Source organism: Plectropomus leopardus, chromosome 10, assembly GCF_026936395.1.
Source record: "Plectropomus leopardus strain MGB_pleo_1.0 chromosome 10, ASM2693639v1, whole genome shotgun sequence".
Taxonomy (NCBI): Eukaryota; Metazoa; Chordata; class Actinopteri; order Perciformes; family Serranidae; genus Plectropomus; species Plectropomus leopardus.
In genome coordinates, this window is record NC_142185.1 from 20503902 (window position 1) to 20531670 (window position 27769).

At 38.0% G+C, this 27769-nt stretch overlaps 2 protein-coding genes across 2 annotated transcripts in view; one reads left to right on the top strand and one right to left on the bottom strand.

Annotated features, from left to right (window-relative positions):
* Positions 1 to 3304: 3304 nt before the first annotated feature.
* lnpa (limb and neural patterns a) lies at positions 3305 to 16762 on the bottom strand. The gene is made up of 13 exons (XM_042494999.2): positions 16500 to 16762; positions 15425 to 15524; positions 14820 to 14861; positions 11887 to 12074; positions 11741 to 11799; positions 11587 to 11627; positions 9573 to 9656; positions 9418 to 9469; positions 9104 to 9325; positions 7885 to 7990; positions 6055 to 6125; positions 5587 to 5742; positions 3305 to 4270 (listed from the first exon to the last, which is right to left on the bottom strand). The coding sequence occupies exons 2-13, from the start codon at positions 15449 to 15451 to the stop codon at positions 4098 to 4100; spliced, it is 1221 nt and encodes a 406-aa protein (XP_042350933.1). The 5' UTR covers positions 15452 to 15524; positions 16500 to 16762; the 3' UTR covers positions 3305 to 4097.
* Positions 16763 to 21436: 4674 nt separating this feature from the next.
* Positions 21437 to 27769, top strand: part of hoxd12a (homeobox D12a) — a 30459-nt gene continuing 24126 nt past the window's right edge. The window contains exons 1-2 of the mRNA XM_088083875.1: positions 21437 to 21587; positions 26440 to 26626. Coding sequence (XP_087940001.1) covers positions 21544 to 21587; positions 26440 to 26626 — 231 coding nt within the window. The 5' untranslated portion in view covers positions 21437 to 21543. The remainder of the gene's footprint in view (positions 21588 to 26439; positions 26627 to 27769) is intronic.

Sequence of the window (27769 nt, forward strand, 5' to 3'; positions counted from 1 at the left end):
CTGACTGGAGAACAGCGGCGGCTCCTCGGTGCTACGTCTAACCCGTGTGACGTAACATTGAAGGTAGCAATCGAGAGATGGCTGATTTTTTTCAAGTGGACTCTGAATTTATGGTTAGATAGGCTAATTGAGGCCTGGTGGTTAATAAGTTAATTTTGAGTAGCTCTTGTTTTCTGTTGTTGGCCAGTTGGCATTGATAGATTTCTTTGCAAGTATTTGAGTACTCTCTGTAATGATTTAATAGGAATAAACGAATATAGATGTTACTTAAAATGCCCATTCCTAACGATAATAATAATACTAATAATAATAATTATTATTATTATTGTTACTGTTGCATTGTATTTATTAAACACAACAGCTAATGAGAAATTTATACATATAAACAACTTAGCTGACAAAAAAATAGCAAATAAGAAACAATAAAAGATACAGTGCATTTTTATATTTTTTTTACATTTATTACAGTTTGTTTGTTGTTGTTGCTGTTTCTGTTTTTGCACTTCGCCCCAGGCGGCTTTTGCCTTTTCATTTTCTCTTACTACTACTACGATAATTTTTTTCACATTTGTTTATTTATTTTTTTATTGAATTTTTTTATTTATTTATTTTTTGGGTATAGGGGGGTTAAATGACCTACAATATGCTCTGAACTAAAGATCCGTCCCTGCTAATGCCTAAGTTTTAATATGACAATGAAGAAAATATTTCCATGCATATGTTGTCTTTCTAAAAGTGTGTCCTCCTCTAGTTTATTATTTAATTAGGCTACAACAGTGGATTGTTTGCAGTAATAATTGTCAAAGTGTATGAGTGCTCAAACAGATGTCATCGCTCAGTGGTGTAATGAGTTCAACATAGGACAGAGAATGACAATGCTCTCTGATCCCTGAATGTCACTCTGGTATAAACTACAGCACAGTGGTTTATTGCCGGCATCATGTATTCAGCGGCATGCATTCGTGATTTGACAGATTGAATGCGGGGAGGGGGATAAAAAAAAAAAGGAGAGCCATCCATCTGGGGTGTGTAGGTTTCAAATGACTTGAATTTTAAAAACTAATTTCTTGGAAGCTGATGACCTTTTGTGAAAAGCTGCTCAACTTTGTCAAGTGGCAATTCAAGCCCAAGCAGCTAAAGAGCCCCAGTAATAAGCAGGGATCCACTGCTCGAGAACCATCACCCCTCGCAGCTCATCAAGCCAAGCTCTTGTATAATCTAATTTGATTTTAATGCTTCTCTGAAGGAGATTGTGCTCTTATTACTGTGTAATGATGCTGTTGTCAAGAGCCAATGGTGATGTCTGATATCACAACCATGTTAAACTGCTTCTGTGACACTCATCTCAGCATTTTCCACATCGCCTCCACTGCACTATGGCTCGCTCTGTATATTTATGACTTTGTTGTTCTTCCTGTTGCATTCTACTTCCTGATAGACAGAAACATGGTAAATCTTTAAAACTCCCTTCTTTATTACCTTTGTCTGATATGGTACTTTTTTCGTATTCAGTACAGTAGATAGAGCATAACGATGAAGGTCTTCACTGAGATGAGGAGAATTTTGAAGTGCTCACACTCGGGGGCAGCAAATGGAAAAGTGACAAGCCTGGTGCACTTGTCTATTTTACTTATTCTGTGCCTCTGTTTCATATTCTGCCTCGCACCGCGAGGTTATTTTCCTCCAGGGTTCAGAAGGGCACGCTCTTTCATTTCTACAGAAAATTGTTTCGCAGGATTTCAATCTTTGGCTGCTAGATATGACAAAACACAATATCAAGAACACTTATGTTTCTTATCTGCCATTTTTCTGGGTATAAATAAAAGATCAGTATAAATTTGAGTCAAGTGGCCTCCAATGCACATGTGAGAGATGAGTATGAAAAGAACTATGAACCTTGGGACAGCCCCACTGTACATTTTCATCGCTTGCTCAAAATTACCCTGGCACCAGGGTTTTGTATGTCATTTGTCATCCTTGAGAATCAATTAGTGTCTCCATGATAGCAACCCAGATGTAATCCTTTGAGTGTTTGGACAATTGGACACAAAAAACGGAGTGTGTCTTTTGTTTTCACATTATGTAAAGAGTATTTTCTTTGAATTGTTTGTGTAATAGGCTGAGATGACGGTCAATTTGGTGCAAAAACATCCTGATCGGAGAGTTGAAGGGCCATCCTAAATATTGATTGTGCCTAAATAGGCATTCTGTTTGCCATCTAATAAAAATCATCTCATCACACAAATGCAAGCACCACATTAACTGTAATACTTTAAAAGACAAAGATATTTAACTCAAGCTGAGAGCACAATTTTACTCTTACAACTGCTTTTGTGCAAAAGCCAAATATCTCTCATCTGTGAAATTCTTCATGCATTATAGAGATAAAAACAACAACAGCAAAAAAACTGAATGCTGTTACACTGAGTTGAAAACTACTCGCATACTATGAAGTACAATCTGTCAAGAAATGATTCAGTGCTGTGGAATCAGAAGTATTGCTAAAACATACATTTTCAAAGCACACAGCGCAGAGATCTTTTGTGATGTATTACTTATCATGATGCACATATGTGCAAGCTATGTATACTGGACAACCTCCCAACGGTGTGAAAACATTCAGACATTGTCCTATTGATGTCCCATTTTTTCCCCCCCTGTTCGGCTCTTGTCAGAGGTCAACCTCAAACAGCATGCGGTGGAATCAGGCGTTACTGTCGATGTCACATTGATGCATTACAAGGCCCAGGAGGTCACATCTCTGTAAACATACATTATCAAAACCCATAGAAGATGTGGGGTGCTGACCTCACCGATAGTTTACGGTCTATCTTCAGGGGAAAAGGGTCATGTGATGGCAGCGAGCAACTTTGTAAGCCGCAATGACTTTCTTGTTGCAAATGAAGAGGGTCAAGCAATCAAGACTGGTTGTGCTCTGTGTCAGCACCATTATCTTACGCTGTCTGAAATGATCAATGAGCTAAAATAAAATGATCACAAGCTAAAATTGGCCTGCTAATGAAAATGGACTGTTTAAACATGCTCCTCGGTGAGAGGCCGGCCGCAGAAGAAATGGGGCAGCAATTTAAAATTCATGACACAACGAAAGTGGCAGGGATACATGAGAACTGTTGTCATCATGGCTATTTACATGTTAGTTTGACCTTTTCTGTTCGTATTTGAATGTAAATGCAAAATCACTTTTAAAATCCTGCAAAAATCAATTGTGTGTTTTCATAGCAGCATCAGTCAAATAACTCTCCAGCATGCACCTTTATATAAAAAAACTGTTTCTACACAAAAATGTTCTCAAAAGTTTATTTATTTATACAGAGGAGGAATTCCTACATTCAGCAAACATATACAGTCTGTAAACAGTTAAATGACTTTATTGTCTATATGTAAATAGGTTTTATCGACAACACTCTGGAGCAGAGACTTAAAATATAAAAGGCACTTAAGGCAGCTGCACAGTACTGATATAAATCTCCTTTCCTCCGTTTTAGCAATAAATACATACTGTATGTGCATTCCTATTACGGTACCATGGCTGTGTAAACATGTTGTGAGCACCACCGTGCTGCAGAGTGCCCCAGTCAACACTGTCACAAAAGGCACAGCATTATAGAAAAATATTTATAAATAATTTCCCATAAATAAAAAATCATTTTTCCCACAAAATATTTGTTTTTCTTATGCATTTTCCAATTAACTCCGAATACTGTTAGAAATTCAGTTGAAAACAAATAAAATATGGAAAACAGAGAGCACATGGGAGAAGAATTCCTATAATTCCTATACATCAAAAACAACAGAATTATTGACGATGATGTTATGAGAATGGGCTTGACATGTAATCATACTGGTGGTACGTTTGTCGGTTGCAACCAAATGCTAGATTTAACATTTAATTCATAACTATTGCTAGAAATATAAAAGCAATTCTCAAAAGAAAGGACACTGTACTGTGAGTTGAAAATCTGACTTGTTACTGTTATTTCAACTCACGGCGTTTACTTATAAACTAACTTATCACATTTCTTCAAAGAAAAATAAAGTTCCAGCATGACTTGTGTTGAAATCCCTACTCCACTGTTTTATTCCACTTCCATGGCAGACACATCTTGCTCTCCGTCAGATTTCTCAGAGGGCAGATCTTGTGACTCTGGGGTGCTCTGGCCGTCTGACGCAGTGCTTGGCTCCGTGCTTGTTGGAGTGCCTGGCTCCTGGAGGTCTGTTTCAGCTGAGACATCGGTCAGCTTGGTTTGCCCTAAAAGAGATTATTACTTTAGGTTAGATTTGCATTTCAAACAAGAATAAAAGACAAAAATGGACACTACTGTGTATGCGTACAACAGAATCTAGAATTTTGACATTTTATTACTAAATAAGCTAATATTGGTATAATATAAAGCTAATATTGGTATAATATAAAGCTAATATTGGTATCATTTTATTACAAGCATGATAGTCACACTTCAGAGTATGGATTGGTATGAATAATCAAATATATGATTTGAGCACTAGTATTCTCTCAATGTATTAAGTACTTTTTTTTGTTTTGCTTTGTAAAATTGACCCTGTTCTTCATTAGAAGTTTGGGACAGTATGCAGAGATGTAACTGCTATCTATGAATATCTTCATAGATCCATATACTTACTTATAGATCCATGGGATTTTTAAGATACCCAAAATGAAATTTAGAACATATTTTACCGTAACCAATATTGTAAAAAAAAAAAGAAGTCACATCATTTACTTAAGGTTTCGGACAATTTTGAATGTTTATTGAGACATAAAACATAAGTTTTCTGGGGTGGGGGCTAACAGAGCTGTAATTTGTTTGTCTGTTTGTTGGCTATTTTGTGTTTCTCACTTTGCATGTGGAATTTTGCTGCCTTGATTCCCATTATGTCAGGTTAAAAAACATTTGTATGAATACGCTGAGCGCCACAAAATTTCTAAATAGCTAGTTTACATTTGTCCTTGGTGCAGTAACAGCTGGTGAGCAGACAATGGATCTTCTGCTCTGAGCTTCCCAACCAGAGACAAGATATCAGTGCTGTTGGTTCTACTATCCTGATATGGTGACATTAATGCAGGAGGCAATTATTTTCACAAAAAAAAAAAAAAAAAAAAGCGTTACCAAATATTTCGAGATTTCACAAAGCAACATCAGAGAAAATATCAGTACAAATCCAACTTCCCATGTCTTGGCATTTTTAAGACTCCTGAATAATTGATTTAATACATTTTAATACCAATTAAGGTCTTGATTAATTATTTCAATGCCTTTTGAGACTTTTTAAGAATCTGCAGAAACCCTGTCAGCTAACGTTTCGGGCAGAATGGTGACCATTGAAGTTATGTTTGGAAGCATTGTGACAAAACCCTAACCCCTACACTAAATTTCACTTCGGTGTTTGTTTCGGACCCTATTCTTACATTAGACGTTTTTGCTAGTGCAAGAGTACTATGTAATAATAAATGCGAGTGCATGATTACGGAAATTACAAACAGCACCCCTCCCTACTTCAGCTGTATGTGCCTTGTGTGGATAAAACCTGCTTGAGTGTCATTATCACCTAAAACTGATTGGTTGCCATCTTCGTCAGGAGCAGCCGTTGGTGGGGGCGCTTCAGATGACATCTTCAGTTCACCAGTGACCTCGGGGAGTCTGGGAGCCTGAGGCCGGGTCTTTCTTGCAGGGTTCAAGAAATAACAATACGCACATCGGAAGGCTGAAACAACAAACACAACGCCATACGTATATTTTATGTCACTTCTCTAATACATTCTCAAAGCAGACGTAGATTAATATACATGAATATGAAGCAATGACAGAAAATGCCTGAGATGCATAAACACTTCAGATTGATGTGTAGCGCTGGTTTGCATATTCAATCTTGTTGCGTTTTTGCTTACAGGGGTCGGTAGTGGCAGAGGCATTTAAGAGCCATATGATATACTACGCTGCCAAATGCTAGAGGGCAAATGAAGGCACAGTGTTTGATGGAGACTGACAAAGAGTGTTGTGTTTCTCTGAGTCTTACCAACGTATTCAAATTCCTCTTTTAATGCCATGCCGTTATGGGACAGACACTGCTGACAGATGAGAGCGTATCTGTGAGGAAGGAAAGACAATCCAGTTGAGACAGCATACAGTGCAAAGAGACCAGAGAGATTATATTACAGAGATAATTCAGCACACAGGCTGGATAAGAACCTGCTTTATACATTAACTGTACTGGCCGAAAAAACAGATAACAATATGAGTGTATTGACAGTAGAGTTGGGTACGGAATGTGGTACCTTTTAGTATACCGACTGACACGCTGATACTACCGAGTACCAGTTCACACTGAAAACACTCCGATTCACATTATATCGATAACGATTCACATTAAATCCATCAGTGCCAAATGTTGGTACCTGAGAGATCATCTGGGTGACAACGTTAGGTTTAGACAAGAAGCGCAAGTGCCGAGATGAACACTGAAGCCTGGAAGCCGGCCATGGAGCTCGACGACCGCTCCGTCAGCTTCCCAGCGAGCCAAAACTATTGCAGCAGCGCCAATCTGCCTCGAAAGTTTTTGGCATCCAGCCTGTTTTCTATTCTATAATAATTTAGTAATAGCTTCACTGAAAGATGAGCAAACACGTGTGCATGCACACGCAATTTTGTTTTTGGAAAGCCCACATTCTTTAATAGGTAACTAACAAGTTAATTTTCAAGAAAAATTTAAACTCGAAATATAGAACGACTTGACTCAGTGAGTTTAAATGCTACATTTCAAAGCACTATCCTTTTAGGGGCGCTAAAATTTTTATGTTTCATGATGTTAACTTACTGACTCTTTTCATCTTATGATGGCTTTGCTGATCGACAGCTGGCGAGCTGCATTCACATATGAAACATGCCCACTGCCATTCTGCACTGTGCACTTTTAGATCTTTAATTGAAGTTGAAGTTAACATTTCTGATTGATTGTATGCTTTTTTTTTATCTGTTATTAATTATTGTTATTATTGTTATTATTGTTATTATTATTATTATTTATTTATTTATTTATTTTTTGTTTGTTTGTTAATCTTGCATTTCATCTGCTCGACATCATTGTAAATGAAGGCTCACCCTTTTTTGAGTCTAAATAAAGAGAAGAACTTGGCGATCAGCTGGTAACACCAACCCCTTGCCAGAGCACATTGCTGCAGGAACATTATGTCCACCCTTCGATTTTCTCCTGGGTCGCAATGGGGAGTAAGCGGCTTTGTTTTGACCGCAGAACTCCTTTAGCAATGTTACCTACTGTATGTTAGCACCACAAGTAGTGATGACACTGATAAAAGTGGCAACAGAGCTAACAGTGATAACAGAGCCAACAATCCTAAAGGGGTTTTACAGCTCAAAATTGAGCCAATTATTCACCGGGGCAAGCCTGGGGCCAATATTAGGTTGGGCACACTTTCTCCATAGCAACCCTGTTGGGTTGGGACAGCATTACTAGCTTTAATTGCAGAATGAGCTGCACTGGAAGCTATTTCCTATCAGACCCTGGTGAGGCACAGTGCAGTAAACTGAAGAGTAGCAAAACTGACCTATAGACAGACATGTGTAAGTGGTCAAAGGTATTCTCATTGGTTGACATCCCTTGCACACACACACAGACACACACACACACAAGGAGACAGACAGACACAGAAGTTCTGTGTGATTAGAAAAAAGCAGAGTAGCAGAATTGCTACGTCACCCCTGCAGCATCACATTTTTATTATTAGAGAGAGAGATGAGAACCAAAAAAAAATCCACCAGTACTGGTTTAAATATTAAAAGGTTCACAGCCCTAATCAATAGTCTGTGTTGAAAAGCAGACGTTGTGTACCTGTTTTGGGGGCCATCTCCAACAAGATACTCAATGACTCTGTCCATGGCGCCTCTTTCCCTTGGGACCACAGGTCTGGCTAAGGGTGGGCCTGGGGGGTGCATCCCTGTTAAAACACAACGTCAATGCCTGTTAGCCACAGTCTGTAGTCTTAAATACAAACTGCATTAAACATGGGCTGCTGACAGTAAAAACTCAGTAAAATAGTGAGGCAGAGATTCACAGTTTACTGCACAAACCATGACAAATTTTACAAAAACCTGCTCCCTTATTCTTAATGAATTAACACTGGATCTCACTTGCGAAGCACGTCCAGAATCCCTGCTGTGTTGGTGAGTAGTAATTAATATAATCTAACATCAAGAGCAATCATAGGAAGATGACTGGTCATTTCTGTGAGACTTGGCAGAGTCTCAATATCCTGCTGGTTATTAATTTACCAACATATGGAAACTCTGTGGTGACTCTTTGTATCAAATTGCTTTTCACTTTCAATTTTCAGCAGAAGCAGGTGATAACATCAAGTCATGTAAACCATTTGCGAGGTGTTCCCAATGCCAAAGGCAATTTCACCAAGCATTAAAAGACATTTAGCGAGATTCCACCACCATTGCCCAGAGAACAAACGCAGGTCTGGCTAATTAATCATAGTTAATGTAATCCTGATTCGTGCATACCTCACAGTTGGCATTCCACATGGCAATTACAGCATGCAGCTTCCTCTAGGAACACATTTCCTTTACCGTTTCCACTTATTTGCATCTTCTATTGAGTGTTCATAGTCCAGAAATAATTTATATTGAATATTCAATAACTCTGCACTCCACAGATGTCTTCCATACACAGCAACTGTTGTATGTAAAGTTTTTTAACTTGTGGGCTGGCTGGCTTTTGAAATCTCTAAAAACAAACCAAAGATGTAAAACACAAGCATCTTATTCTTGAGGTACATGCTCTGACTGTATCAAAAGGTATCCCATATTTCTAATCTTAGCTTGCAATTATACAGTTGTTTGAGAAAGGTTATACCATTTAGTATAATATTTGAAAATTACATTTATGCAATTACGCATTACAACTACTGTATAACACATACCACCCTTGCTGACAACACACACCACAGAGCCCCGAGCAACTGGGGACACAGAGCCAGGGAAGAGTAAATCACACCTTAATCGACCACATTATGATGTGGTCCCCCTGTGTGCAGGTAACTCACCGACTCCTGGAACAGGTGTTCCAGGGGTCACAGGCTTCCTCATCAAGCTCTGCTGAGCAGCTATAGCCGACAGGCTCCTCTCTGGGGGTCCACCTGGAGCAGAGTGGGAAGATCGTCCAGGATAGGTGGGCCCAGAGGCAAGAGGAGGGCGGGCAGCAGCCCCGCTTGCAGGATTCACCACCACTGGGGGGGTCTTTGGGATGACATTGCGCTGGCGGAGCTCTAACACAGAACACATTGCAGTTTGCTTAACAATAGTACAAAATGCACGAGGAGAAGTAGGGAATATAGTGCTGTTTTTAAAAAATTGTTACCTTGTCCTGGTTTTGGAGTCATCTGAGGTCCAACTGGAGTGGACTCAAGCTCCTTCATATAGACAGAAAGGAACATGAGTACATGATTTAATATGGACAATAATTAGACAAAATAATTTATGTTACAAAGTAAAACTAAAAAAAAAAAAACTCACAATTTTCCTCTTTGAATCAGGATCAAATCTCTCCAGAATCATTTTCGCATTTTTATATGTCTCAGTTTCCATAACTTCTTCAAGCTGGAAAAACAAGATAATAAAAGGTATTATAGGATAAATGCTTACATCATTTTTCTAATACATTGCACAATGGAATCATTCCTATAATCGCTCTATTGACGAGTAATTATTTGATGCTCATCTGATGTAATTAATAGGTATTATCTAAACACACATTAGTATCCTAGAATCACCTACCATAAAATTGCAAGTGAACGTGACTGAGAAAGAGCACCAGGAAGTTACTTCACTTAATTGTACATCTTCATTTAAGTACCAAACATTTCTAAATGTTTACATATAATATGAAGAATAATTACATTCACTACTTCGATAATGGAGAGTGTGAAAATCCATCAGCCCTAATTATTGAAAGTTATTAGACTTGACAGAGGATGACAAGCAATTTCTCAGATTTATTTCTTTCCTGCACTAAATGCTATTAATTAAAGTGACATTAGCAGAGTGCTTTACTGGGTTAAGTCACTGTACCAATCAAACGCTGTCTGTGCAGATTCTAGATTAGCATGTATCTTGCTGCAAAATCCTGAGAGGATCAATGCAAGCAATTCTACAAAGCTTCCTATACAACTTGCAGAATGAAGTGCAAGTCTTTACTTCACTGGAGACCACCAGACATCAAAATTACAATGCGTTCTACAGAGATTATGAGTTTTATAATAAGTTTCTCTCACTTATCCAACCACTGTGCAAGCCACAGATGCATGACAATTGTTTTTTGAAATGTCACTTTGCAGATCTCTCAAGCTTGCAGAAGTAATTTCAGGGACATTGGAGAGAAAATCTGTAGGGTGCTGCTCATGCAATTTTTGTAATGGCTTTATGACTACTGCTGCTACACTGAGTGACATGGTGAGTCTGAACAATAAAACATACAGAAGAGAATATAACATGCTTCTGTCTACCTTTCATACCTGAACATTTTTTGGGTTTCCAAAAACATCTGTTTAATCTTTACTAAATGGTGCATATTTACATATCAACCAATGATTTTGGGCAAGTTAGATTTAAGACTTCTCTAATCCCACTGAGAACAAAATCTAAGACGGATTTTACAATAGCAAAAAATTGAAGGAAAAATCAAAAACTGACGTCAATTACTGAGAGTTAAGACAATTTTCCCCCCAAATTTTTGCAATATAAAAATGTTCTTTTTTGTCTCGAGGTGGAGACATGAGTAGTACTTAATTGGGAAATACTTGGCATTTGTTGGCAAGTTTTCTGGGCAATTTTGTGTTTCTCAATCTGCATGAGGAAATTCACTGCCTTGATTCCCGTCGTGCAGAGTTTGAAAAACATTTTGCAAAAATACACGGGACCTTGTATGCTTTGCCTTGTATTTTTGTTGAATTTTGCAGTTTTGCACTTCACCATATCATCTAGGGGGTAGTTACAGCTAGCTAGCAGACAGCGGATCCTCTGCTCTGAGCATCCTGTCTGGACACAAAATATAAATATATATATATAGTGTTGTTGGTTCTGCTATTCTGATCTGTGTGGCGTTAATGCGAGAGGCAAACTGTAAATTACCTTTCTGAAAAGATTGCTGTATGCCTGACCCTTTTTTTTTATACTTTTGAAAAATTAATTTAAAATGTTTTAAAACCAATTACAGGAGCACTCGATAACTGTTGGCTCAAAATGGGAGGAGGTGGTAAAGGAAATGTGTTACATTGAATAAGGTATTGATGTATCGTTTCCCATCTTGTGCACCCACTAAAAAATGAAAAAACAAACAAACATGTAACCCAACTCTGTACACATTTCAGCTCTGTGGCTTTTGGCAGCAAGATGCTCGGCTGTTTTAACCTAAAGTGTCACAGGTATCAGTGTTCTTTGACTCTTTGGCATGAAAAGCAAAGGAGAATTATTGACCAAAAGTCAATCAACAATATATATGATACTGGACAAATATAAAAACATCACTTACTATTTTCCTTTTTTGTGCTTTAAGATCTTCTAATTTTTCATCTGAAAAAATTAAACAAATTTTACTTATACATTCAACAGCAACAAAACAAAAATAGACAAAACTTCCCAATGTTTGGTGTGTGTGTATATATAAATGGCAAAGATGATCTTACTATTTTTTTCAGTTCTCCGTGAAAAAATAACTATAAGCATTTTTCGAAGTAACCAAACACTAAAGGAAAAAGAAAGAAAAAAGGTTGTTAGGTTACATTATAGTTACAGTTTAGTGGAAATGTGATCAACTTACTTGCACACTTACAGCAACGGAAATAATATGAAGGGCAGAGACAATATGAGCCGCCCCATCAACTGCTCAGGCAGGTACCAGAAATACACAACTATACATGTGATCAGGTAGAGAAGAAACGAGTACAGGAGCAGTCGCCCGACCCATATCTTCAACTGCCTCTGATACTTCTCACTGTAATCTTCAAGAGTCTGTATATCCTGTTGGGAAGAATGAAATGAACGTTATACAAGTACAGAAATGTGATTCTATTAGTAAGACTGTGACTTTTGTGGCCATAAAAAAATAACTATTACTGTTTTACATATATTTAGACTTTTTCACTGCTTTAAGCATCAGTTTGGTTATTTTATATGTGATTTGCATACACTACTTTTTTTTTAAATTTTTCATTGGCCAACAAGTAAGGCTAATACTCCACAGATTATATTTTATGGTGTGAATCTAGATCATCACTTATGACCCAACGGGGATGTATTTATCCGCAGAGACTCTGCCCTCTGCCCAAATTCTTTTATTTTTTTTGCAGAGTTCTGGATGTTCCTGAAGACACCACACAGGTAGAGTCAGGACTTAATAAAAAAGGCAGGAAGCAGGGGCCAAACCATGAGCAGCATGCATCAAAGAGGAAGCTATAAAGATTGTGGACACGGCACTGAAAAAATGCAAATATATTAAGGCGGAAAAGCAAACATGGTGACTCTGGGACTGGCTTTTAATACCAATGGCAGTAGTGTATACACAGTCACCAAATATTTCCTACTTACTTGTATACCATTAAGTAACTTATTTCAGTGAAGTTCCACAGGGGGCATTTCCAGTGGGGATGGGCCCTTATCCTATTTATTTACCTTAAATGTCTTGATAGAATTTAATTCTACTGAAGTACAAGCCTCTGGGAAAAATAACTATTTGTTTTGCAACTTTATGATATTATACGTTCGGACGAGTTTCAAAGTGAGCTGACTAACAGCACAGTATTTCATACTGAGAGTCCAGAGTTTTCACCAATGCATTAATATCACATCTCTCAACAATGAGGATGGGTGTCATGTCATTACACTGATGGTAGCAAATTCTATTAGGATTAGACATTGAGCCTCTTTAGCAGGACTTAAAATTTAAAAGGTGGGCATGCTGCATATCAGAGAAGCATAATCCAAACTTGGCATTAATTAGCGTGAGCAGACCAAACAACAGGTTTTGATCCAATCACGATCAAACTTTTCTTCGGGTAAAAAGCTGACTATTTATGCAGTTCGTTGTCATTTTGTAATTACCACGACTCTTTTTTTTTTTTTTTTTTTAAATGGAAAGGTTACACCACTGACTTAAAGTGCTGATTGCCTCATCCATAAATAGCTGGCAGACAGAATAGCACCTACTCTGGGCACTATGGCTCTCCTGTAACATGTGTGTCTGTCACTCTAAACACTGGATAAACAAATCCGACATTCAGCCTCAAAGTATATCATGCATGTGTTTCTGTATGTCTGGTGCAACCAAGCAAACAAAAAAAATCATTATTGCCAAAATATTCTTGAATGATAGATGACACTATTTTTCAGAAGGAAAACTAACACCCACCTCTTCAAAACTTCAATGCCACCTGACCTCTTCCGTATATATGTACTATCTCTCCCTCCAAGGACAGGTGCCGAAAATAGCCTAACACTAGCTTAACTGTAGAAGAGCACTAAAGCCGTATCAGTCAGCAAATGAGGAGCTGATTTGTCATTCGTTGACACATCTGTTATGTTCAAAAGATGCATGCTGATACAAAATGTCTTCCACTGCATTGCATCTAAATAAAAAACAGGCTGGAGTGGTCACTGGGCACCACTGAAATAAACACATAATATTGCGAAATGATCAGACAGATTGTAAACAAACCCCCAGGTAGACCAAACTTATCTGGCAGAGGAAGCAAAGGCGGATAGCAATATTATTACTCTATTTGTCCTGAGTGAAACATTAAAATTTACAGACCAACCAGTTTGCTGTAGTTGCAATTAGGGTTTTCCGGTGTAATGAGGGACTACTGACAACATTCCTATTGCATTCCCTCTCAGTTTGACCTCTAAATAAAGTGGTTGAGATAATCTGTTAAAACTTTTAGTTTGTTTAAAACCTGCATGATTTCCTGACTACTTACTTTTGTTTCCCATTTGGGCCTGTTTTTAGTGATGTCACCACCGTTCCAGATGTCTTCAATTACAATGTAACTGATAGCCAAACCAAGTTGCTATTATGAGGTGTAGTTTACCTTAAAGTGCTGTACATAAAAAATAAGCCATTTACTAGTTACCTTCCCTTGACATCAAGTCTACGCGAAGTGGTTTTGTTCATAACATGGCTGTTTCTGGGTTGTGTGGTTGTATCAGCACCATTGGGCATCATTACACTGACAGATGCCTTTGGTCAGTTTTACTGATAATGCTTCATTTGTGTTTCATTCATTTGACTGACAGCGGGTGCCTCCTGCAAGCTTGAAAGCACCTTAACTCAAGGGATTTGTAGTCTGTTAAAATAAACAGGGCACAAGAGAATGAAGAAAACATTTTTTTAACATCTTGTATGAGGCACTTTCTTCCTCTTTTTATCTTCATAAAGGGAACACAATGGCATAATCCAGCACTGCATTATCACCTTTTTTTTAAAACAAAACAATTAATGTATAGACCTGAATGACTTCATCTGCCTATATACACCAGTTATTTTGGTAATGACTGTGAAAAAGTTTCTTGTTCAGATGGGCTTCGTCTACCTATTCACAGAGCAGGTAAGGTATGAATTTGTTGTCCTTTAGTACATGTTTTGCTTGTTTTCTCACACCCCATGCAAATATGACAAAAGACAAACTTCCGAAACTACATGTTTTAAATACAACATGACAGAGAGAACTAAAAAAAAAACACCTTTGGAAATCTATCTAACCAGCATACCTTATCGATTCCCTCCAAAATCTCCACAGTGGATTGTTTAGCCTGTAAGGCAAAGATTGTGAAATCAGTCAAAGAGAAGACATGTTAGCATTTTCCACAATATGGTGCTGTTTGTGCAAGCCACTTCTTGAAAAGATCTGCCAACTTCCTGTTACATCTTCCCATTTCTGCACTTTTTTTAATGTCTTGTGTTTACTTCCATTGTTGTCAACATTATTTAGTTAGCCTGTACATGCCAATATGCCAACAGATAGAGATGCAAGGAGTATTAGCATAAACATTTGACTTGTGATCATTTATAGGTGGGTAGATTTATTAGTCATTTTTAAATGTAGTTTTTAAAAAATGACATTAAAATTTGTCCTTAAATCCTGCTACGTCTTTTGAAGTCTTAGACCTATCTAAGCATGTTGCTGGCATTTGTACCGAAAGTATGGTGTGGTAGAATTATTCAAGTCTTACATCAGCCTGCAAAGTGAAAGCTTTTTAAATCCAAAGTCAAAAGATTATAACTTAAAGTTGTTCCAACTAATGTGCAATAGCACAATTTGCATTGCAGCAGCATAAATTCAAAAGAGGTGATAAGAAAAGGTTTGAAAACATACCCTCCACCGTGAGATGACGGCCCCCATGTTGATGAGGGATTGTGGAGTATTCTGTTACTGGGATCCCCCTGTGGTTTTCTCTCACAGATAACCTCTCCACCTGTTGACAAGTGATGGGATTCAATATAAACTCAGCTGGTACATGTTGTTGCTAAACATCACTCCTGCAGTACTGCTTTCATGTATGTTCAGTTAACTTTAGAGGCTGTTATTTGTAAGGCTGGTGAATTATTAGGTGTTGCACTAATACCCTTCCTCCTCTAATAGCATTTCTGAAATGTGGCCTACCGTTACTCATGTAACGCTAAACGGGGTGGACAAAATAGTTGAAACATCTCTCAGTAAATGGAAATACAATGCAGTAGCTCCACATATAACTGCCTTGTAAATAACTAAGGTTACATCCTCCCTTCAAAGACTTTCAACAAACACGGAGCATTGTGACCTTAAAATTCACTGCAGAGCTGCGGTATTAAAGTGCATCATTTTTATCTTGAGTGTACACTAACGTAACTCGCTAATTTAACATTTGCACAGCAACATACATTACGAACCCCTGCCACATTGTGCACATTGTTCACAACTTCAATGCTTTTGAATATATCGTAACTTGTGTCTTTGTAAGGCATATGTAAAGCTCTTTCAAACACCGTCTTTAAAACTTGAGACTCCAGTCTGAACTAATGCAACGTTACCTTTGCTAACTTCAGTTTGCTAACTTAACTTAACTGTTATCGGAGGCAACAGCCATTGGGAAGTTAACTAAAACCAGCTGTAACAAAACGGTAACGTTCGCCTATAAGGACAGCTTTGCTAAGTCGCTATTTGTGACTGATGTTTCATAAATAACCGCTTAACCTAATTAAAACATCAATGGAGCAAAGCGTTAGCGTTAGCACTGCCGTGCCACTAGCTAACCGCGGGTAGCTAACCGCTAGCAGGTGATGCTAACACTAAAGCCATTGCAAAGTTAAGTTAACGATCTTTGTAAAAAAAACAAACCAGACCACAAAATATGGCTGGAAAGTGAACGAATCACAGTCAAGTGTTTTGAACAACATGGGAGTTTATTTACCTTAGAAGTGGAGTCGTCCGGTTTTAACAGCCTGTGGCAGGAGAGTAGTACTCCAGTCCTTACACGGAGAGTGTGTGAGAGTGTGTGTGAGCTAAGCTGGGGGAGTGTCCGAGCAGCATGAGCTCTCCTGGGCCTTCAACGGAGATCTGTGTCCAATGAGGACAACCAAATGTTAATGTTATTATGTTTAAATTAAAGTGTTCTTGTGCACACCTGGTGGACAGGTAGCCTATACCAGGGCTGCCCAATCTTTTTTTGAATGGGGACAAGTGTTTGTGTCGAAATGTGCTGAATAATGGTCCCGACCTGTTAAAACACGAGACTCCCTCGGTAGTTAGGGTTAGGGACTGTTCGTTATTTATGATTTATGAAGGGCGAAAGGGTGGTGAAAAACGGGTAAGGCATTAAAAAAAATTAAGCACTGAGGAGGGACTTGTGTTTTTTTTGGCTTAGGTGTGGGACTTAAAACTTTAAATGGTAGTATTTTGGGGATGCCCAGTAGCTCAGGTGGTAGAGCAGGTGCCCCACTTAAAGAGGCCATGTCCTCACCACAGCAGCCGTGGGTTTGATTCCAACCATAGCCTTTTGCTGCATGTCATCACCTCTCTCTTTCCCCTTTTCACGCTTCAGCTGTCCTATCAAATGAAGGCAAAAAAGCACAAAAAAAATCTTTAAATGCAGATTTGATAGTCATTAACTTTTAAAAAACCACAGTCACGTCATTTATCACAGCCAGGAACTGTAAAAACAGAAAAACAAAATTTCAGACAAACTTTAACATATCATTTTCAATGAGAATTTGCATTTTGCCAAAGAAATTAGATGTGTTGTTTTGATGATAACTAACACCCACTCTGTTTGCCAGTTGCATTAGCTCCAATACAACCTGTGTTTGGTGTGAATACAAAAAAAAGAGAAAAAATGGCATCATTAAAAAAATATGTTTAAAATTTAAAGAAAATCATATGTCTTTGATAGCTGCTGGTCTGCTTTCAGTGACCGCGAAGGAAATATTTTCAGTCTGTTGTTAGTTAACAACAAGATATGTCTGACATGCACATTTGCTAAGGTATAGACACCAATGCCTTTTTTATGGCCCTTGTCTGAAAGTGAGGGTGAGTGGCACTGGTTTTGTGGAACTATTATTTTACTTTATCTTGGAAAAAAAGATTTTAAAAAGATATCATTTTGGAAAAAATCTCCTGTAGAGTTCTTTATTTGTGAAAAAAAAATCTATAAACTGTTAAAAAACAAATCAAATCAATAAACAAGATCCAGATAGAACTGTCAGACATCATGCAGTCCAATGTGATGACCTAATTTACCTGAAATACTTACCTGAAATATTATGTCACATTATTAATACTGGATGGAGGTCGTTTGTTATTGTGATAATATTTACCTGTCAGTCTGCTCCAGTGTTGAAGGGGCATTGCACAATCCACCAAACCCCAAAATACTTTCATAGTAGTCTATGTCTATCCCAAAAAATCTTAAGTCACTTTGGACAAAAGTGTAATGTAATGTAGTAACAGTTAATATGCTTTTTGCAGATATTTTAGACATTAAAACGGTGTTAACATGGTTACTACAACATACAATATATTTCATATATTCTAATTAATATGAATAAATACAAATTCTATTCATTAGTTTTGCCCTCAAAATGCAATCACAAATTCTCCATTTAAGTCTTGCATTTAATTTGACAAAGCTTTTGCAACACTGAAAAATGCAAGTAGGTATAATTTCTCAATCGGTGATGCCGAGACTTGCAGGCTTAACACATTAAATTGCAAATTTAACAATATTTCCAATATGTTTATATTTCCAATAAACATTGGGATTCATTAGTGAGTTTGTGAGTACAGCACTGGCCTTAGGGTGCTCATAAAAGCCAGCGCAGATCACAAAAAGCCCATTATTTGGGCAAAACAGACTAAACAATATAAACTGGAAAAAGAACATATTCCAAAAACATCAATTAGTTCAAAATTATTTGCTTTAACAACAGCTTAACGTCATGCATTTGCTATTTACTCAAAAAAAACCTTATGAGGTTCAAAGAAGTTTAAGACTCCATGACCACCAAGTAGTACTGAAATTTGCTTTTGAGTATTACAGAAAAACCACCACCTTTGGGAGCTATACAAGATGATGCCCCACTATCTTGCCTAAACTGTTTTAATAAGTACAGAGACTTTCTGCCATAATTTTATTATTGATGTGAGCCCTGCTGGTGCCTGAGGAAAGAAGAGAGGACGTCAGAGTAAAAAGAATTCATCATCTTGGCACTGGATATCTACCAAATTTCATGGCAATCCATTTCAGTAAAAAACGTTTTAGATGGATCAAAGTGGTGGACTGACAGACTGACATTGCTGTTCCTTGAGTCACTCTAGCATTGCTTTAAAGCTACAACTGATGTAAAGTTTTGCTTTGCCCATTGACAGCCCAAAACATGGGCTGTCAATGGGCAATGTGAAGGAGTAAAAGCTGGAAGTAAAATAAGCTGAACAGCCAGTCTGAACTTCTACTCTCACTGACTGTAATCCACCACTGCTTCAACATCCTCCGTCATCATACGGGCTAACTATAGTGCCAACAGACACCACAAAAACGCATCCCAATGGTTGGCTGCAGGGACTAAACACTGGCCAAATGGTGCTCGATGCTGACCATCAGCCTCGTGTTTTAAGGCCCCTTTGTCTCTTCTCTGTGAATGCCTCATTGGTTGGCAGGGTGAGTGTTTGCTCATTCAATAGATTCTGTTATCCTTCACACAACTTTAGTCTGTGATCAAAAATTAAGTAATTTGTGCTTTGATTGGAGAGATAATGATGGTGTTGCATGTTAATGAGCACCAAAATGCACTGTAGCTCATTGTATTGTTAATATTTGACATTAATTATGTACCTTTTCAATTTTGATGTGAATCACTGACTCCCAACATTTCTGTAAACACCTGCACGCACACTTAAGCCTGGGACCTGTCAGTCATGGCAAGTATGGTCATGTTGGACACACTGCAGGGTTGAAAAATGTTGTTATTGTGCCAGGTTTTAGAACAAGCTATGCTTTTTAGTCTTTATAGTGTTAAACAGTCAAAACATGGGAGGAGAGAGGAGGATGTCATGCAACAAAAAGGTCTCACTCCAGAGACAAAGCATAGACATTGACATGACTTGGTCTGTGTCTCAGTAAGCCAACAGGAAGCCACAGTTTAGCCTTTATTTAATCAGGTAATCTCATTGAGATAAAAATGTATTTTGCATAAGTCACAAGAACAGGAAATTGTTATACACGCACAAAAAATCACATAAACAGAATACAGATTTTAATTAAAATCCTAGTGTTGTTAAACACTGATACTATAAACTCACAGCCATATTAAGCAAAGCAGATTTTTTGTCACGCTTTGTGCTAATTTACTCATTTCCTGTTAAACAATTCACTCCTTCAAGAATCCCTTAAATAGTGGCAACAGCCTAGTTTCCTGGTATCTCCTGGTCTAAGACGTCGCATACAGTGAAATTGTATTTCTACAAGGATCACAAACATGCTTTTTTAAACATATTTAATTTAAAGGCTTTTTCAAAAACAGTGAGAAAAATCAGCGACAACAATTACTTACAGGTTGGTTTAGACATGAGAAGAAAATAGAAAGATACATAATAAAAAAGAAAAATGAATAAAAATAAGAACAGTAATAATGAAAGGCTGCCAGCTGTATGGAGGACTTATTAAGAGCGCCTATACGCATTAGATCTCAAGCAAGGTGAGGAAATAGCTTTGTAGGTGACTCATCCTCCCTTAACCTCATCCAGACAAGCAACAAACATGTTTTAAAGGCAGTTCACTAGAGTTCCTGAGCGCTCCACATGATATACCTGTATCCTTGATGTGTGTGTGACAAGTTGTACATGAGGCCTGAACCGCAGTTCAGTATGTAGCCCTGTACATGGCCTCTGCAGCACCCTGAAATGAAAAGTATAAATCCATGTTAGGGCAACATGACCTGAAAAAATATCAGCAGTTTCAATATACTGTACACACTACATGGCTAATAAGTAAAATGCACTACAGCAGGAGTGGCATGCTGGTGTGGACTTTAGGATCCATTTAAACAAACTGCTTCTAACTGACTAGAATCAAAGGATGAATCATCTGTTATCCACATGAAAGTTAACCAAAATGGAGCAGAGGAACATAAGGAGACTATGGATGTTTTTTCATGGCAAACATTTTGACAAAGTAAGAAAAGCACAGGTGAAGGTGATAACATTAACGATGAATCAGTTTCATTAAGAGCACCAGTTAAGATATTCCAGTGAGCCAGCATGGACAATAAATGTAATGCAGCTGCCCTTACTGTTATTAAATACACCTGTGATTTTCCCAGTATGGCCTGCCAAAATGTGCAGTGAAACAGGTCTGGGTGGATCTTGGCAACCATGTTTGCCAGTCTTACACAAAGCAGAAAATATGTGCGAGCAGTTGGGCCAGCGACCACAAGCAGGCTAGCTAGTTTAATAATAAGCTGAGCACTGCTGACATTGTTGCAACATCAAAGTATTGTCGTACCTGGCATCTCATTACTCATCAGGCAAAACGCTCCGCTCCGCAGTGGATCTGAAGTCCGCTTACACTTCCTGGTTCTACCATATTTGAGAAGCAGGGGGTGACACACGTCTGATTTTTTTGATAAATGGCTTTTTGCAGAGGTTGGTGGTACACAAATATTCGCACCTGTAGTTGCTTGGCCATTTGTTAACACATTTGAAGTAACTGTGAATCTATTTAGCTAAATTTTAGCTAAGTTTATGTGTATGCATATTGTGAACCACCTCACTGTCGGTTTGGTCCAGTCCTGGTTAGATGCTGGCGGGGTATATAAACGCTGGTTTTGGCCGCGTTGGGGTTTGCCGCTTCTCTGTGTAGCTGTGCGACTACGTGTGTTAACACAATAAAGCGCCATCCCAAAAAAATGAGCTAACCATTACTGTAACCGTGCCGTCTAGCTTATCCTCGAGCGTAGGCCAACATGTCATCACTTTGCTGTAATGTCACACTGGTAAAATGCTACAGGTGAGCAATAGCAAGGAACTGTGTCTACAAATATTTTATGTTTGAACTTAAAATGTGAAGTTAAAATTTTCAATTCTGCACTTTGGATGACTTATAGCCAAAACAAATATATTTTACTCTCTAATACTTGCCAAATGTTACTCTGACATTATTGGAGTGACCGGATTGCAGCGTTTGTAGGTTTGATCGAGTAACTACCTGGTTAAAAGAAATGCGTCACAAATCAAATAGGGTTGCCAGGCCTGCGGTTTTCCCGCGGAATTGGGCCACTTTTAAAGGGTTGCCACTGGATGGTATTTTTGTTCCCTGGCTTGATAGATCTATTTTTAGTGATGGATTGAAAGCCATACTCGAGTAAAAGTGCAGGTATCTTAACATAAAATAACTTTGGTAGAAGTTAATAAGCTAGCCTATTAGAACATTACTTGAGTAAAGTTGACATTAACTATAGCTTACTTAACAACAGTAGTTTTATGTTATTAAATGTAGAAATAGTAGACTAATAAAAGAAAAATTACAAGTAAATGCTGCTAAAAAAAAAGCAAACAGTCAAAATTTTATATTTCAATATTTTATATAAATTTATTTTCAATATGAAGAACAAAATTCAGTTTTTCCCTCCTTTTTCTTCATTTGTTCATCTGTGCCTTTCTGTGTTCCTTCCCTAGTTTGTAGTAACTAAAAATACTGAGGGAAAATATGAAATATAACAATGTAAAAAAAAAAAAAAGACTCCAGATCAGCACAAACACATTAGGTTTGGCCGTCGGGCTGGTTTTGTCACACAGACCTGGCAACCCTGCTAAGGCCCACCCGAAAAAAAATCTCAGTTTAAATTTACGTTGTATTTAAAATATTTCCTCGGCTTTGCTTTGCTGCCAGACAGCGCGTCCTCTGGAGGACCTGAAGCAGTTATTTTCAAGACAAGTCTTAAAAAAAATTATTTTACTTAACGGAGCAGGCGAGTTTCTGTTCTACCGCTGCCTCCATTAAGGTAAGATAAGGCGGCGAAAATGTTGCTAAACTTTAGGTGAATCTTTTCAGGCGGCTAAATTAGCTAACGTGTTGGTGCTATCAAAGCAACACAGTAGGCCTACATAAAAATAACAGCAAAAACGTCAGATAGGTCGGGCCACCAAACTGTATATCTTTTAACCATTAGGCTTAAAAATGACAACAGAAAAGAACAAGTAGTGGTACAATGTGACAAAATAGGGCTACATTTACTCAAGTAATGTGATTAAGTAGGCAATAAATTCGAGGCAGGCTACTTGTACTTTACTCCAGTGTTTTCTAATATAACTTTATACTCTTACTCCACTACATTTCAGAGGAAAATGTTGTACTTTTGACTTCTCTACATTTATGTGAACACTTTAGTTACTTTACAGATTAAGATTTTTGCATAAAAACATAGAAGACTTTATAAAATTGGATGTTTTGTTGTAAATTAAATTACTAAACAATTTATACAAGTGCATCTGCAATGATTTGTTGATTAGTCATTCTATTGACAGAAATTAAATTGCCAACACCTTTGATAAACTTTTAAATCTTCTGTCGATTTTAATTTTGACTTTTTAGGTTGTTTTTTCAGCTAATATAATATTGAGTGAGTTTTGGGGTGTTTTTAATTTAAAAAATAGTTTGTAGTTATTGGGATGCTTTTCTATTGTTAGATCATTTTGAGTTTTTATATTTTTCTGCATTGGGTACCTTTACTTTTAATACTTTAAGTACTTTTCCCTGAATATATATGATTTACTTACATAACATTTTCAATTCAGGACTTTTACTAACAGAGTATTTTGTACTTAGGCCTGAATAAAGCATCTGCATACACCTTGCCACTGTAAACCAGTTTGCCCATTTCACATTTGGAAATTACAGTTAGTGCATCCTGGGAGTAACTGGTCAATTGCTGTACGCACACACCTGGCTGACTATGAGATTTTGATTAAAGCTGGAGTAGCCCAGTCATAAAGAACAACTTACTTTCTGATAAACAACTTCATTTGGGGGGGGGGGGTCAACTTTCTGTTCATAAATATAGCCTATACATACCTAAAGGTGACCCCTCATCGACCTATGGAAGAGTGTGCTGTTTTCTACAGAAGACATGTTATGTATTGCAGTCTGTAATATATATTTTTATATTTTGACTTGGTGCAGTAGGAAACACACAGGTGTAAATCAATGATAACTGAAATTCCCTTTAGCTGCTGTGATTACAGGACCCTGGTACTGTGCATGCCGGCTCATTGTCACTCTCACTAGAACACTCAAAGCCATTGTTAGTGTTATAAGTAACACCTGTGCTTTTCCTATGGCTGCTGTGAGAAAGGCTCTTGAGTGTAAGCTATATTTGCAAAAGACCTTCAATACATGACGGACAGAAATGCCCTGAAACTCACAAGAATCCTTCATCTCTGTTAATTTGAGAACTTGGTGTGTGATGATTTTGTTTAGTGTTTTTTAGAATACTTTATCAACACCACTGAGTCGATGATTATTGGAATATGCCTAAAAAGTTTGTATTTGAGTTTTGTAAATACAAAAAAAACTGACTGGCTGGCTTTGCGTGGCTGTGGCACCAACTAGCTGAGTTCTTAGCATTTTGCAGTTGAGTGGAGAGTTTTGTGACATTTTAGGGGCAGTAAGGTTATGCCAACCTAAATGTATTTTGTGTTCTGTTTAAAGATAAAATGGTTAGCTTGATAATTAACTTCAGCAATATACAATGAAACATTTAGTGTTAGATTGATTTGCTTGTTTTACCGGATGGTGGTGATTACTAATGCTCATGCAGTGTCATTTCATTATTGTTCTTATTTTGTGGTTGATTAAAGTAATACTGTGGTAACAGTGATTATGGCTACTATTCTAGATTTGTCTGTGGCTTTGACTATGGCTGTACTTGTAACTTTTGATATACTAAGGCTGTGACTGCTATGCCTGTAGCAGTTGTGATTCCCAAAGCTGCAGTATGTATATATTTTTTACAGGTATATCATTTAAGGAGATATATGCAACACTCAAATAATAAATATATCAGTAAACAACTATTTGCTAATTAAGGTTAAAGTGGAGTAATGGCGTCCAGAGCAGAAAATGTAGAGTCACTCCCTATTCGTGTTTTTCTGTTGTTGTGGTAGATGGTTCAGTCGCATTTTAGTGCCTATGAGTCCATGTGAGTGTATCCAGCCCTTTCACATTCTGAAAATGTCAAATACCGCTGCTTTGTCAGTGATTTCAGTGTAACATACTGACGCCAGAAGCCACCTTTCGTGGTGGTATGATACTCTGCTCGGCAGCGTCACTTTGTTACGCAGCCGCATGGAACATTTTTTGGTGTTATGCCAGGCGCACAGATGGCACCTGGTGCGGCTGTGTGGTACGTGGACACGCAGTGTCAGTTGATAATGTGGAACCTGTTGCGGCCCTATGATTTCCCATTGAACGGCATCAGGTTTAAACGCTACTGGTAACGAAGAAATAGGGCTACGCAATATGGCTTTAAAATAATATCACAATATTTGTAGGCTTTATCACTATACACAATATATATATTGATATTTTCATATCTCCTCTAAACTACTGTAAACTACAAAAATACAAAATTATTAAATTAACCACAGTTACAAATAAAGTAGCTTCTGCAATAAAATAAAGTTACATAAACTACTGTTATATTAAAGTTTAATAAAATACTGTTGTATTGTTAAGTAAAGTATAAAGTTAAATATTGAGTATTGCGATAATTAAATCAAACTGGAACCCATGGTGCTTTTGTTTTGAAGGATCTGCCTTGTCTTGGGCCATAAGTGTTGATGTTTCTGCTGTGGACTTGAATCTTCTGGTCAACAGCTGGATGTTAACATCAGGACACTGTTAAAATGTAACTGTGGCATGAGGATTCATCCACTGCAAAATAGAAACTAACAGCTCTCCATTTCATATATTGCAAAGATTTCCAGTTTGCACTGGTACCCTGTGGTCGCAAAATTTGACTAAATAGTCACATCTTGAAGCCCTGTAAAAGCCCTGCTTTGTGTGTGTCTGTGAGAGGCAGACAGCTTTAGGAGAGAGAGGTAAAAACCAAAACGCCACTGTCAGTGTCTTGTGCTGAATCCCCACATTCAGTATCGTTTTCCAGCTCCTCTGTTTTTGTTTGTTTTGGTGCTGTGCACTGTGTAGACGCCCCCTCTGCCACATGGACGAATGCAAAGCATTATTAGATGACTTGAATAAAATAAATTATATGGCATAACATGAAATGATAGACATTTTTTATCGCCAGAGGATATATTTCCTCATATCACACAGCCCGTTGATGTAATATATAGAAGGTCCCCAAAGGGTGGACGACAGGTGTGGTGGATGGGTCCAGCGAATGCTGGACTTTCACTCGGAAGCCTGGTATTTGCTAATCCTAACCATGTGCTTTTGTTTACATCCCAGCTTTGGTTACAGCATCCCAGAAATGTCAACAGCAGACACAGGAGGATTCCTAGAGCTAATATGTAGATGTATTGAGAAAGTCCACTGATAAAGTGTCAATATGTGACGACCTGGGATTAGAATGTGTTTGTGTATCCCACTGACCAGGTAATCACTGCGGCTCTGCACTGCGCCAATATGGTAGTTACCACTGATAACACCATCCTGACCCATGGTGGCAGTATGGTATTATTTGCAGTGCCCAGCCAAAAGCCTGGCATAAGCAGCCACAGCAAAGGGTGCACCAGCTTTCACTGTGGTCATAACAAGTGCATGAGCCAGATACTGTTAGCTGTTCCTCCATTGTGCAATACATCGCCAGTCCTTTTAAAGCACTCTTTTGTGTGTTCAGGTATCAATGCTTTCATCTGGATTTCATGCCAAGGACAAGAAAGGCTCACTTTTATATCAAGTTCATCACCTGGGGATTCAATGAACAATGGATATCAGGAAAGGATAATGTGCAGACATGGACTCAAACTTCTGAAATGGCGGCATGGGGTGAGTACCCAAAAAGAAACGACAGGATCCCAGTTCAGGTACGTCCCTCACACTATGCCTTTCGAGACGGGTCATATGCGGTCAACAATGCTGTCTCTTTACAAAGTGTCTTCTAAGCATGCTGAAAAATGTAGACTTCTTTTGCTCAAGCTTGGAGCACCCAGCGATTGTTTGCAGCCCTTGGTTGACCCCAATAGAGACTTATTTACCGTGAGGGTAATGATACCAACTGTGGAACTTGGTTGATGTGGTGTAGATATCTCCAATACAGGTCAGTGTGTCCCTGTAATCAGCATGCTATTGTGTGTAAAGCTTCCAATGTAGAAATGCTGGAACTCTTACCAAAAGTCTTCAACTTCTTCATGTGTAATAACTTGAAAACTGGGTTGACAAATGTGTGCTATGGTGAATGCTATGTGTGTGTGATGGCTCTGCTGTTGAGATTTGAGAGATTGGAGGAATGAAGTCAATGGTTTGAAATGCTGAGCAATTAGTCCTTGCTGAAAATGGAGAACATGTTAAGTAAGCAAGGGGAACAGAGAAGTGATATGGACTGATTATGGTTTTCTCAAGCAGCTGTAGATGTTGGAGAGCAGCAGAGGGTGTTTCGAAATAACCAGTGACTGTCTTTGCTGGCTGTGTTTGTGAATGTGAGTCATGTGCTGGTCAAAACGGGGTTAATTGTTGAGGATGATTACGAGGTACTTCAGACTTTACTTACAGGATGTCTGGTAAAGATACATGCCACATAGCTACAATGGTGTTGGTTTTGGTTGAGCTGGGGACAAGTTAGCTTTCCAATGATGGAGCTCATAAATATAATGACATCAGTGTTTGTGATTGTTTGAGACCATTATGAGCAACATCACAAATTTATGACAAGGACTCAATCAATATTGCTATTCACTCAAGAAATTGTTTATCAGTTGAAAGTTTCTCATTTGAATGGGCAACAAAGCATCACAATCTATATACAGCGATATAAAACTACAGTCTATATACCATGATGTTACATTTTATCAAAAACATTTGTACTTCCTGTATTCATCTTTTATGATAAACACTCTGGTGACTGTTACAATGTGACTGGTTTAAGGAAACTCTTGATACAGAACAATGACTTGAGATACATTAAGATATTAAGATTGCACTGCAACGCCTGAATGGCTGAATATGTGGAA

Bases quoted from the DNA above. Each gene is read 5' to 3' on its own strand.
- lnpa (XM_042494999.2), bottom strand. From the start codon at position 15,451: ATGGGGGCCGTCATCTCACGGTGGAGG. The intron at 11,800-11,886 runs GTAAGTGTGCAA...TTTTTCCTTTAG, and splicing joins TTCATATTATTTCCGTTGCT to TGTTTGGTTACTTCGAAAAA. The intron at 9,470-9,572 runs GTGAGTTTTTTT...GTCTATATGAAG, and splicing joins CTGATTCAAAGAGGAAAATT to GAGCTTGAGTCCACTCCAGT.